The sequence below is a fragment of the Cydia strobilella genome, chromosome 1 (assembly GCF_947568885.1).
Source record: "Cydia strobilella chromosome 1, ilCydStro3.1, whole genome shotgun sequence".
Lineage (NCBI taxonomy): Eukaryota > Metazoa > Arthropoda > Insecta > Lepidoptera > Tortricidae > Cydia > Cydia strobilella.
Genome location: NC_086041.1, coordinates 34,046,312 through 34,057,891, shown reverse-complemented (window position 1 = coordinate 34,057,891; position 11,580 = coordinate 34,046,312). Strand labels below are relative to the sequence as shown.

The window sequence follows — 11,580 nt, the reverse complement described above, 5'->3', positions numbered from 1 at the left end:
ACAGTGCGAGTCGGACTCGCCCACCGAGGGTTCCGTACTTTTTAATATTTGTTGTTATAGCGGCAACAGAAAATATGCGCTTCATTAATAAAAGTTTTTCTTGTACTTAATAAATAAAGTTTTTATTATACTGAGCAACTTTTACTATGGGGACAACCACCAAATCGCGAAAAAAAAATTACCCTCCCATAAAAAATGGACCAGCCAAAATGTATGAAACAGCCAAATTTTTTTTCGCGATTTCGGTGTTGGCCCACCGTTGGTGTTGCTTACCAAAACACGACCGAAGGGAGTGTTTTAAATCGATACGAGTTGCGAATTACCTATTCGCACGTGTATCGTACAACGTTTTACAGTACATAATTATGGCCCTTTAAACTTTGGACATATATGCACGAAAAGTGCTTTTTACGCACTAGTGCGAGAAAGTAGCACCATATGTGCTGTAATAGTAATTTATGTGACTGCTACATAATGAAAGGTATTAAATTAGGTGTCAGTTTAAGAAACGAACGTAGCGAGTTTCTTAAATGGACCACACGAGTGTTTTAATGCCTAATTATGTACAGTTACGTACACTATTTTATCTACACACATACTACAGTCTGGCGAAAAAGAGTGGAAATTAAAAACTGGCAACACTGTAGTATCGTCCCATTTTTCTTAGATTGATTTGAAAGAACGACACTACAGTGTTACCACTTTTTAAGAGGCCTTATTCCTACAAACGAGCGTATTTTGCAAAATGCTTCCTTTTTCATTCAACATTACAACGTAACTATTAGTATTTATTCAAAAACTGTTAACGTTCTTAAATAATCATTTCCTAAACTAGCGGCTGAAATGGTTAAAGTTTTCATTTTCTCTTTTTAAACCTAAAATAAATGAGTTTTCCTGGGAGTATTTTTCAAAATTTGCAGTGCGAAGTGTCGTTTCGGTTGCCAATTTTGCAGTAAACAAGAATCATTTGGTACATGAATGATTACAATTCAATTCACCATATCTTGAACGAGGGGCTGAAATGATTTAAAATCAAAGATTCATTTTAAAAAATGATAAAATACCTTCCGAGTTTTCTTCATTTTTTCGGTGAAAACAAGGTCGCATTATATTTTTTTATCGCAAATTGTACTTATATTTTGCCCTCAAAATAATATTATAGCAAACTCTAACTTAATGTGAACCCATAAAAAAATAATCATAACTATAGGACCTATTTTCCCGTAAATTTAAATATTTTTAAAAGACGTATAAATCACGCTGCACGGACGCTGCGCGCTCAGTCTCCGCCGGGCGCGCTTAGGGGACGGACCTGCGCTCGATCGTCAGGCGTTTGCTTTGTTCGTAACCAGCGAGCTAGTTCCGAGAAGTGGTGTATACTGCGATTAAAAAATCTTGATCCTTAGGTGATCAATGTGATCATAGGTACATTTTATAGCACAAATATTAAATTTTTTCGCCTAGGTGATCGGGTTTGTTCAGGGTGCCTAGCCAAGATGCCAACCGTTTAGGTACCTATAGTTTACATTAAAACCAAATCTGTAGCTGGCCTCTGAATGGGTAGTAGAAACGGGTTCCGTATATCTTTCCCTTTCCAGATGACCAAGGTGCCTAGCCAAGATGCCAACCGTTTAGGTACCTAGAATATAATTTACATTAAAACCAAATCTGCAGCTGGCCTCTAAAATGGGTCGTAGAAATGCGTTCCTTGTGTATTTCGCTTTCTAGATGACCAGGGTGCCTAGCCAAGATGCCAACCGTTTAGGTACCTATAGTTTACATTAAAACTAAATCTGTAGCTGGCCTGTGAATGGGTAGTAGAAACGGGTTCCGTATGTCTTTCCCTTTCCAGATGACCAAGGTGCCTAGGCAAGATGCCAACCGTTTAGGTATCTATAATATAATTTACATTAAAACCAAATCTGTAGCTGGCCTCTAAAATGGGTAGTAGACACGCGTTCCTTATGTATTTCGCTTTCCAGATAACCAGGGTGCCTAGCCAAAATGCCAACCGTTTAGATACCTATAGTCTACATTAAAACCAAATCTGTAGCTGGCCTCTGAATGGGTAGTAGAAACGCGTTCCGTATGTCTTTCCCTTTCCAGATGGCCAGGGTGTCCAGCCAAGATGCCAACCGATTACGCTCCGTAGCGAACGAAACGCAACTGTCTCTGTCGCATTAATATGTAAGAGTGACAGAGAGAGAGATTACCCTATCATTCGCTACGGAACGAACGACTGGCATCTTGGCTAGGCACCCAGGTTTAGGTACCTATAGTTTACATTAAAACCAAATCTATAGCTGGCCACTGTAATGGGTAATAGAAACGCGTTCCGTATGTGTTTCGCTTTGCAGATGACCAGGGTGCCTAGCCAAGATGCCAACTGTTTACGCTCCGTAGCGAACGAAACGCAACCGTCTCTGTCGCACTAATATGGAAGAGTGATAGAGAGAGATTACCCTATCGTTCGCTACGGAACGAACGACTGGCATCTTGGCTAGGTACTCTGATTATCTGGAAAGCAAAACACATACGGAACGCGTTTCTATTACCCATTTCAGTGGCCAGCTACAGATTTGGTTTTAAGTGGTTTTAAGTTTTAACGTAAACTGTAGGTACTAAACCCGAGTTCCTAGCCAAGATTCCAGTCGTTCGTTCCGAAGCGAACAATAGCGTTATCTCTCTCTATCACTCTTCAATATTAGTGCGACAGAGACAGTTACGTTTCGTTTGCTACGGAGCGTAAACGGTTGGCATCTTGGCTAGGCACCTTGGTCATTTGGAAAGCGAAAGACATACGGATCGCGTTTCTATTACCCATTTCAGAGGCCAGCTGCAGATTTGGTTTTAATGTAAACTATAAGTACCTAAACGGTTGGCATCTTGGCTAGGCACCCTGGTCATCTCTGGGTACAAGTATGTATATTTTCTTAACATAATAAACTGAAATTACTACTACTATGCATATAAAATAAAATAAAAGAGTGGCTATAACAATAAAAATAATGTTACTTGCTATTGAAATCGACAACGATCAAGATTATTCTTCTCTGCGTTCAAAACGCGTTATAGTTGCCGGCGCTCGCGTACCGCGCGTCAACGCCATCTATTGAGTGTTATTTCGTGAAATCGATGAACGCTCCAGGGAATAAGGGCTCTTAATTTCTACTCTTTTTTACCAGACTGTATTGTCATCATCATCATCCTGTCCTGGCCGGTTTCGGCCTCGGCGACTGGGTTTTTCTGGTTAGTGAGAGCGACGATCGTGAGCTCTCAGGTGGCTGACGTAGCCTATTTTCGCGGTAAATGTACGACCACACTCACCGCAGGTCAGCACCCCTCCGACAAAATTATAGTTTATGACCGCAGGTGGTCGGGCCTTTAACTGGTCACGCTTCGCGTCGAGTTCGAATCCCCTCTGTTCTTCAAAGGCTTGCACTTTTGAACTCACTGTATGCCTCCACTTCGGCCGATCTTGTGCCGAAGTCTCCCAGTGCGATGGTTCAATGTCACATCTCCGCATGTGTCGCTTCAGCACATCTTTGTAGCGCAGAAGTTGGCCGCCCTGTTTCCGCTTCCCACTTTGCAACTCTGAGTAGAAGATGCGCTTAGCAACTCTGGCATTAGACATACGGGAGACATGACCACACCATCGCAGCTGTCGCCGCATTAGATAGGCTTCAATGCCGCTGACATTAGCACGACGTAGAACCTCGGTGTTCCTGACACGATCTGACCAAGAGATGTGCATAATGTCACGCAGGCATTTAAGGTGAAACCTATCCAATGCACGAATGTGTTTTCGGTAGAGACACCACGTTTCAGAGGCATACAGGAGATTGGGCAGAATTATTGCCATGTACACAGATACCTTTGTCTGGAGCTTAATGTCATGTGACCGGAACACCTTGACGTGCAGTTTGCCGAAGGCAGCGGCAGCCGCTCCGATTCTGCTGTTAATTTCTTCGTCAAGGTGGCACTTGGATGTTATTGTGCTCCCCAGATATCTGAATCTGTCTACTTGCTTAAGAGAGTCGTCGCCGAGCCTGACGTCAACGGGCGCTAGTGTCTCCAACCCCATGATTTCGGTTTTCTTGACACTGATTTTAAGGCCGAAGCGCTGACAGGACTCATTGAGGCTCGTCATAAGCGTTTGTAGGCTATCTGGAGAATCCGCCACAAAGCAAAGGTCGTCTGCGTACATTATCTCCGTAATAGTAGCTTGAGATACTTTCGTGCGCGCCTTTAGTCGTGCTAGATTAAACACACTGCCATCAGTGCGAAAACGAATACGGATGCCGTCCGCTAACGTTTGTAAGGCATCTCTGACGACAACAGCAAAGTAAATTGCGAAAAGAGTTGGTGCCAAAACGCATCCTTGCTTGACGCCACAAGTGACACCAAAGTATTTAGAATTTTCGCCCCTTACGCTGGCACAGCATTGCATGCCGTCGTGCAGAAGTCTAATGAGCCTGACAAACTTAGCCGTGCACCCCCGTTTCGCTAGCACCTTCCACAAGGCTTCACGAGGCACGCTGTCAAAAGCTTTCTCAAGGTCAACAAAGCAAAGAAATAGTGGCTGACCTTGTTCTCTGCTCTTCTCTTGAAGCTGACGGATAGAGAAGATGGCTTCGCAGGTGCCTCGGGTAGGTCGGAAGCCAAATTGTGTCTCAGGCAATATGTCTTCTGACAAAGGTAAAAGGCGATTCAGCAATATGCGAGCAAAGACTTTACCCGGAGAAGTTAGGAGAGAGATGCCCCTGTAGGAGTTGCAGTCTGATCGGTCGCCTTTGTTTTTGTATAAGGAACTGATGCGGGATACCCGAAATTCACTAGGAACTCGTTCCTGCTCCCACATCTGCTTAAATAATATCCAGAGAGTCTCATGCAACTCCTGTCCCCCATATTTGAGCAGTTCTCCAGGTAAGTTGTCGATGCCCACAGCCTTTCTATTTTTCTGCTGTTGTATTGCAGTGACAACCTCTTTCAGGGTCAATGGCTCATCAAGCTTTGAAACGATAGGGAGCGGCGCTAATGAATTTATGTACTGCATATCTGCAGCACGATCGACATTAAGCAGGATCTTGAAGTGCTCTCCCCACCGATTCAAGACGTCTTGCTTGCTGGTCAGCAACTTCGATCCGTCTTCAGTTTTTAGCGGAACACTGCTGCGAGTAACCGATCCGACAAGCTTACGCACTTCCTCGTAAAACTCAGACAGCTGGTTGGTATCTGAGAACCATTGAATGCGTGCGGCCTTGTCCTTCCACCACTTGTCCTTTACTTCGCGAACTACTTTTCGCAGCGCCGCACTACTGCGTTTGATGGTTTCCGCGTCTCGACCTTGGCGCAGGATCTGTCGGTGGTTTCTGACTGCATCTGTCAAGGCATCGTCATTGTCGTCAAACCAATCCTCGCGCCTGCTACGCTTTATACCAAGTATTTCTGAGGCAATATCAACGAGGTTTGACGACAGCGCTTGCCAATGGGCCAGAGAGTCACCAGTCATTAAATTCGATTCTCGAATTATGTCATTCACCGCTTGGATGAAGGTCTTTCGAATTGGTAGGCGTTCTAGTTTATTTACATCCAAGCGGTAAGATTTGGCTCCTTCTTTCCTACGAGGAGGCCGGAGACGCAGGCGAATCTTGGTCACTACGAGCCTATGATCACTCCAGCAATGAGCTCCTCGCATCACACGCGTTATACGCACTTGAGAGAGGTGTTGTTGCCTAACGATAGCGTAGTCAATGAGGTGCCAATGTTTAGACCTCGGATGCATCCAGGTGGTCTTGTATTTGGCTTGAAGCCTAAACATGGTGTTGGTAATAGCTAGTTGGAATTGAGCACAAAGAGATAACAACAGCTGACCATTGCTATTCATGTTACCAACACCGTGCCTTCCCAAGACACTTGGCCAAGCCTCGAAGTCACGCCCAACTCTCGCGTTGAAGTCGCCAAATATAAGTATCTGCTCTCTAGGACGAATCCTAGAGAGGAGGCTAGCGACTTCCTCGTAGAACTTGTCCTTAACGTCGTCCTCTCGGTCCATCGTTGGCGCATACGCACTAATTATCGTGAGATAGTTGTTATTGTCAAGCCCAAGGCGCAAGGAAGTAACACGATCGGAGGTGTGCATTGGGCACTCTTCCAGCTTATTAGCGATAGAGTTTCTAATTGCAAAACCGACGCCTGAACGACGCGGCTCGGAAGCTGGAGTACCCTTCCAAAAGAAAGTGTACCCACCACCGTGCTCAACCAGCTCACCCTCGTCAGCCAGGTGCGTCTCACTAAGTGCAGCGATGTCCACACCATAACGTCCGAGCTCACGAGCAACAATGGCAGTCTTACGCTCGGGGCAAATGTTGCCCTCGCGGTCAAGGAGCGTGCGTACATTCCATGCACCAAATGTCATATCCCTAGTTCTGGAGGTCTTTTGTTTTTTATTTGCTTTCTTTCGACCGCGATTTTATTAGTGCAGAAGCAACCGCGGTTGCTGCCTCTGTTTAGGGTTGGGTTAAGCATTTGTTTGGGACACCTTTTCTAGCCCCTTCCCCGGCTGAGCGGGGGAAGCAGTGCCTCCCTAAATAGGGCTGCTTCGTCACCCAGAGTGCTGCCGAGTCTGTGTTGTTAACCCAGTGCAACACAGAAGCGACCACTCTCTCTGAGCCGCCTGTGTGCAGGCATCAGCCAAAGCCCAGTTGGCACTACAACTGAACCTCTCTGCCTTTGCCCATCGCCACAGGACTTTAACACAACTCGGAGTCCGTTAACCAGTACCAGTCAGTTACGCAGGACATATTACAGTGCTCAAGTGTGCGCGCAGACACAGGAGCACTCACTCTTCCTCGCCCCTCTGTACCCGGTGGAACGGGAGACCGTTACGACCAGAAAAGGGTCCGGATGCAGCCTCTGACCGACGTTAACTTTTGACCTCTAACGTCGCCCTAAGCTTTCGGCAAAGCTTTGCTGGCTTGCAGGGTCCGCCGAAACCGATTGCTTATCAGCTGTGGCTCGCCTTTCCAACCAAACCAGACTTTTTACACATAGCGGGAGGTGCCCGCTTAAAGACCATGATGTGATCAGATCACTGGTCCCCCCTCAACCAGGTTTTGCCCACGTGCCAACGTGGTTTACCAGGGCGTGGCCACTGCGTGTACAACAGTTACTTGGAGCCACTGGTGAGAGATTCACAGAAAATCATGAGCAAGGTTCTCCGCTACAGGCAGATGACAAGAACCATTCCTCCATATATTTCCGCTACGCCCCACTAACCACGTGCTACAGCCGGCATTGGGGCATCGTTGCTCTCTGGTGGCGACTCCGAAATATCATTATTGCCCACGGAGAGTGCCTCACCTATACCACCTCTACCTCCAACTCACCTGTATAAGCTCGTCGGTCTCAAGATCCACGGCCGCGGTGGCCTCATCCAGGACCAGGAGCGGCGTTTTACGCAGCAAAGCTCGCGCCAGGCAGACCAGTTGCCGCTGGCCCACGGAGAGGTTCTCACCGCCCTCGGCTATCTCGTGTCGCAGGCCTGCCGATAGACCTGTACGCAAAAACAGTCATTTATACTCTGCTAAACCAATTTTGGTATAAAAAACTATAGTATTTTGTCCTAAATATGACACTGTGATATGTAGAGGGACTTTTTACCATCACTCACTATATCATCATTTAAGAATCTGGGATATAAAATACATGTAGGAAGTGGATTTTGAAAGAAACTCACTGCGAATTTTACTGGATATATTTACTATTAAAAGAAATTGGCAAACAAAACAATTGACACAACGGCACGTCTTTTCTTAGCGCTCCGAACAAGAATCCTCTAATCTAGTTACCATTTTTAAATCTGCCGATAGCGTTTTGCCATCTCTTTCGCACGCACTAACACTCAGCATCACACTCTCTCATTTACACATCGTTCATTCTGCAGTTCGTTCTCTCACTCACTCTTTCAGCCCTTCATTCCGATCCACGCATCCTACAGATATAGTTAAGTTTATTTATTGCCCTGCAGTCGCTAAGCCGGCAGGGTCGCCATGTAATGTCTAAAAGGCGATATTCTGTCTTATGTCACTGTTATACATGGGGTCCCTTTGTTTGACATAATTATTGAAAGTCATAATGTAATGATTGTCATATTATCATTAGTCATAATTCTGAAACAGCCTACTTTTCAGGATTTTCCTCAGGTTATCCTAGAGATAGGTTAGGTTTGTTTTATGGCAATCCTGAAAAGTTACATGTTTCTGAAAAAAAAACAAATTATGACTAACGAAAATGAGGACAAACAATACATTATGACTTTAAACTATATGGGAAACAATAGAAACCCGTTATACATACTACAATTATGTAGCTCGAGTTGCTGTGTTTTCTTATCACATGATCTGTATTCTAGTCCATTATCATCGTATTAAAGTACAAACCCTGCACGAAGTTCTTGAGATGCGCGTGCTCCAGCGACCGCCATATGTCGTCGTCGGAGTAGGCGTCGAAGGGGTCCAGGTTCATCCGCAGCGTGCCCGAGAACAGCACGGGGTCCTGCGGGATGATGGTGATGCGCGAGCGGAGCTGGTGCAGCCCGATGGTGGAGATGTCGATACCGTCGATTAGGATCCGGCCGCTCATGGCTTCTACGATTCTGTAAGGAATAAATGTATTTTTCTTTTTATTTCTTTGTGACGAACGACCGAGAATTTAAGTTAACATTCTGTGAAAGAATATAAATCAAATTAGTTGGAAATCTTATTACATGGCAACACCAGATTTCTTGTCAAATCAAACTGTTTTGTATAATTTACGGTGCCCGCTTCTTTCACAGAAAACTGTTTCATAGAATGTAATGTTTCGCTTTAGGTACAGTACAGCTAAAAGGTCATTGTGTAGAACCCATTAGGTCTAACAGAAAAGTAGAAAGAAATATGTTTTCTATGAAATTAACATTCTGCGAAAAATTACATTCTATGAAACAATTTTCTGCAAAACAAGGTACAACCATAATTTACATGGTTGCAAACTTCTAACATACATGATCACCATCATCAAGCTACAAATTATAAGTTAGTGTTTGCCTCTCTTTCAAACAAATATATATATTGTTAAGACACCATATAGATGAGTTATCAGATCTCTCTCCTCGTGCAGCGGTAGCACTTCTACTGGGATGCGTTTTCGGTCCTAGGCGGAGTTCGGCCTTACAGACCTTGACGCGTATCGTCGGGCCTACGGTCCTGAGGTTTGCTTTTAAGAGACTTTGACCTTTGATCGTTATCCGATCTCTGTTCTCCTGCAGGGAGTTCTCGGTGTTCCCCTGATATATTTCCTGCAATGAGCCGGTAGAGTACCTGAACAGCCCCAGCGTGAGCGTGGACTTGCCGGCGCCCGTCCTGCCCACTATGCCGAGCTTGTCTCTGGGCGCCACGGCGCAGGTGACGCCGCGCAGCGCGGGCTCGCCGGCGCGGTACCCGAGCGTGAGCCCCTCCAGCTGTCTCCAGTACCTGAACAGCCCCAGCGTGAGCGTGGACTTGCCGGCGCCCGTCCTGCCCACTATGCCGAGCTTGTCTCTGGGCGCCACGGCGCAGGTGACGCCGCGCAGCGCGGGCTCGCCGGCGCGGTACCCGAGCGTGAGCCCCTCCAGCTGTCTCCAGTACCTGAACAGCCCCAGCGTGAGCGTGGACTTGCCGGCGCCCGTCCTGCCCACTATGCCGAGCTTGTCTCTGGGCGCCACGGCGCAGGTGACGCCGCGCAGCGCGGGCTCGCCGGCGCGGTACCCGAGCGTGAGCCCCTCCAGCTGTCTCCAGTACCTGAACAGCCCCAGCGTGAGCGTGGACTTGCCGGCGCCCGTCCTGCCCACTATGCCGAGCTTGTCTCTGGGCGCCACGGCGCAGGTGACGCCGCGCAGCGCGGGCTCGCCGGCGCGGTACCCGAGCGTGAGCCCCTCCAGCTGTCTCCAGTACCTGAACAGCCCCAGCGTGAGCGTGGACTTGCCGGCGCCCGTCCTGCCCACTATGCCGAGCTTGTCTCTGGGCGCCACGGCGCAGGTGACGCCGCGCAGCGCGGGCTCGCCGGCGCGGTACCCGAGCGTGAGCCCCTCCAGCTGTCTCCAGTACCTGAACAGCCCCAGCGTGAGCGTGGACTTGCCGGCGCCCGTCCTGCCCACTATGCCGAGCTTGTCTCTGGGCGCCACGGCGCAGGTGACGCCGCGCAGCGCGGGCTCGCCGGCGCGGTACCCGAGCGTGAGCCCCTCCAGCTGTCTCCAGTACCTGAACAGCCCCAGCGTGAGCGTGGACTTGCCGGCGCCCGTCCTGCCCACTATGCCGAGCTTGTCTCTGGGCGCCACGGCGCAGGTGACGCCGCGCAGCGCGGGCTCGCCGGCGCGGTACCCGAGCGTGAGCCCCTCCAGCTGTCTCCAGTACCTGAACAGCCCCAGCGTGAGCGTGGACTTGCCGGCGCCCGTCCTGCCCACTATGCCGAGCTTGTCTCTGGGCGCCACGGCGCAGGTGACGCCGCGCAGCGCGGGCTCGCCGGCGCGGTACCCGAGCGTGAGCCCCTCCAGCTGTCTCCAGTACCTGAACAGCCCCAGCGTGAGCGTGGACTTGCCGGCGCCCGTCCTGCCCACTATGCCGAGCTTGTCTCTAGGCGCCACGGCGCAGGTGACGCCGCGCAGCGCGGGCTCGCCGTCGCGGTACCCGAGCGTGAGCCCCTCCAGCTGTCTCCAGTACCTGAACAGCCCCAGCGTGAGCGTGGACTTGCCGGCGCCCGTCCTGCCCACTATGCCGAGCTTGTCTCTGGGCGCCACGGCGCAGGTGACGCGGCGCAGCGCGGGCTCGCCGGCGCGGTACCCGAGCGTGAGCCCCTCCAGCTGTCTCCAGTACCTGAACAGCCCCAGCGTGAGCGTGGACTTGCCGGCGCCCGTCCTGCCCACTATGCCGAGCTTGTCTCTGGGCGCCACGGCGCAGGTGACGCCGCGCAGCGCGGGCTCGCCGTCGCGGTACCCGAGCGTGAGCCCCTCCAGCTGTCTCCAGTACCTGAACAGCCCCAGCGTGAGCGTGGACTTGCCGGCGCCCGTCCTGCCCACTATGCCGAGCTTGTCTCTGGGCGCCACGGCGCAGGTGACGCCGCGCAGCGCGGGCTCGCCGGCGCGGTACCCGAGCGTGAGCCCCTCCAGCTGTCTCCAGTACCTGAACAGCCCCAGCGTGAGCGTGGACTTGCCGGCGCCCGTCCTGCCCACTATGCCGAGCTTGTCTCTGGGCGCCACGGCGCAGGTGACGCCGCGCAGCGCGGGCTCGCCGGCGCGGTACCCGAGCGTGAGCCCCTCCAGCTGTCTCCAGTACCTGAACAGCCCCAGCGTGAGCGTGGACTTGCCGGCGCCCGTCCTGCCCACTATGCCGAGCTTGTCTCTGGGCGCCACGGCGCAGGTGACGCCGCGCAGCGCGGGCTCGCCGGCGCGGTACCCGAGCGTGAGCCCCTCCAGCTGTCTCCAGTACCTGAACAGCCCCAGCGTGAGCGTGGACTTGCCGGCGCCCGTCCTGCCCACTATGCCGAGCTTGTCTCTGGGCGCCACGG

At 50.2% G+C, this 11,580-nt stretch overlaps 3 protein-coding genes across 3 annotated transcripts in view; 2 read left to right on the top strand and 1 right to left on the bottom strand.

Moving 5' to 3' along the window:
* The window catches only part of LOC134745124 (magnetosome-associated protein MamJ-like), a 298,423-nt gene that overhangs the window by 74,871 nt on the left and 211,972 nt on the right, over positions 1 to 11,580 (top strand). The gene's annotated exons all lie outside the window — the stretch shown is intronic.
* LOC134745352 (multidrug resistance-associated protein 1) overlaps positions 1 to 11,580 on the bottom strand; it is a 118,590-nt gene that overhangs the window by 5,843 nt on the left and 101,167 nt on the right. The window contains exons 24-25 of the mRNA XM_063679379.1: positions 8,442 to 8,656; positions 7,389 to 7,555 (exon numbers count right to left, since the gene is read on the bottom strand). Coding sequence (XP_063535449.1) covers positions 7,389 to 7,555; positions 8,442 to 8,656 — 382 coding nt within the window. The remainder of the gene's footprint in view (positions 1 to 7,388; positions 7,556 to 8,441; positions 8,657 to 11,580) is intronic.
* The window catches only part of LOC134745302 (male-enhanced antigen 1), a 182,407-nt gene that overhangs the window by 112,202 nt on the left and 58,625 nt on the right, over positions 1 to 11,580 (top strand). The gene's annotated exons all lie outside the window — the stretch shown is intronic.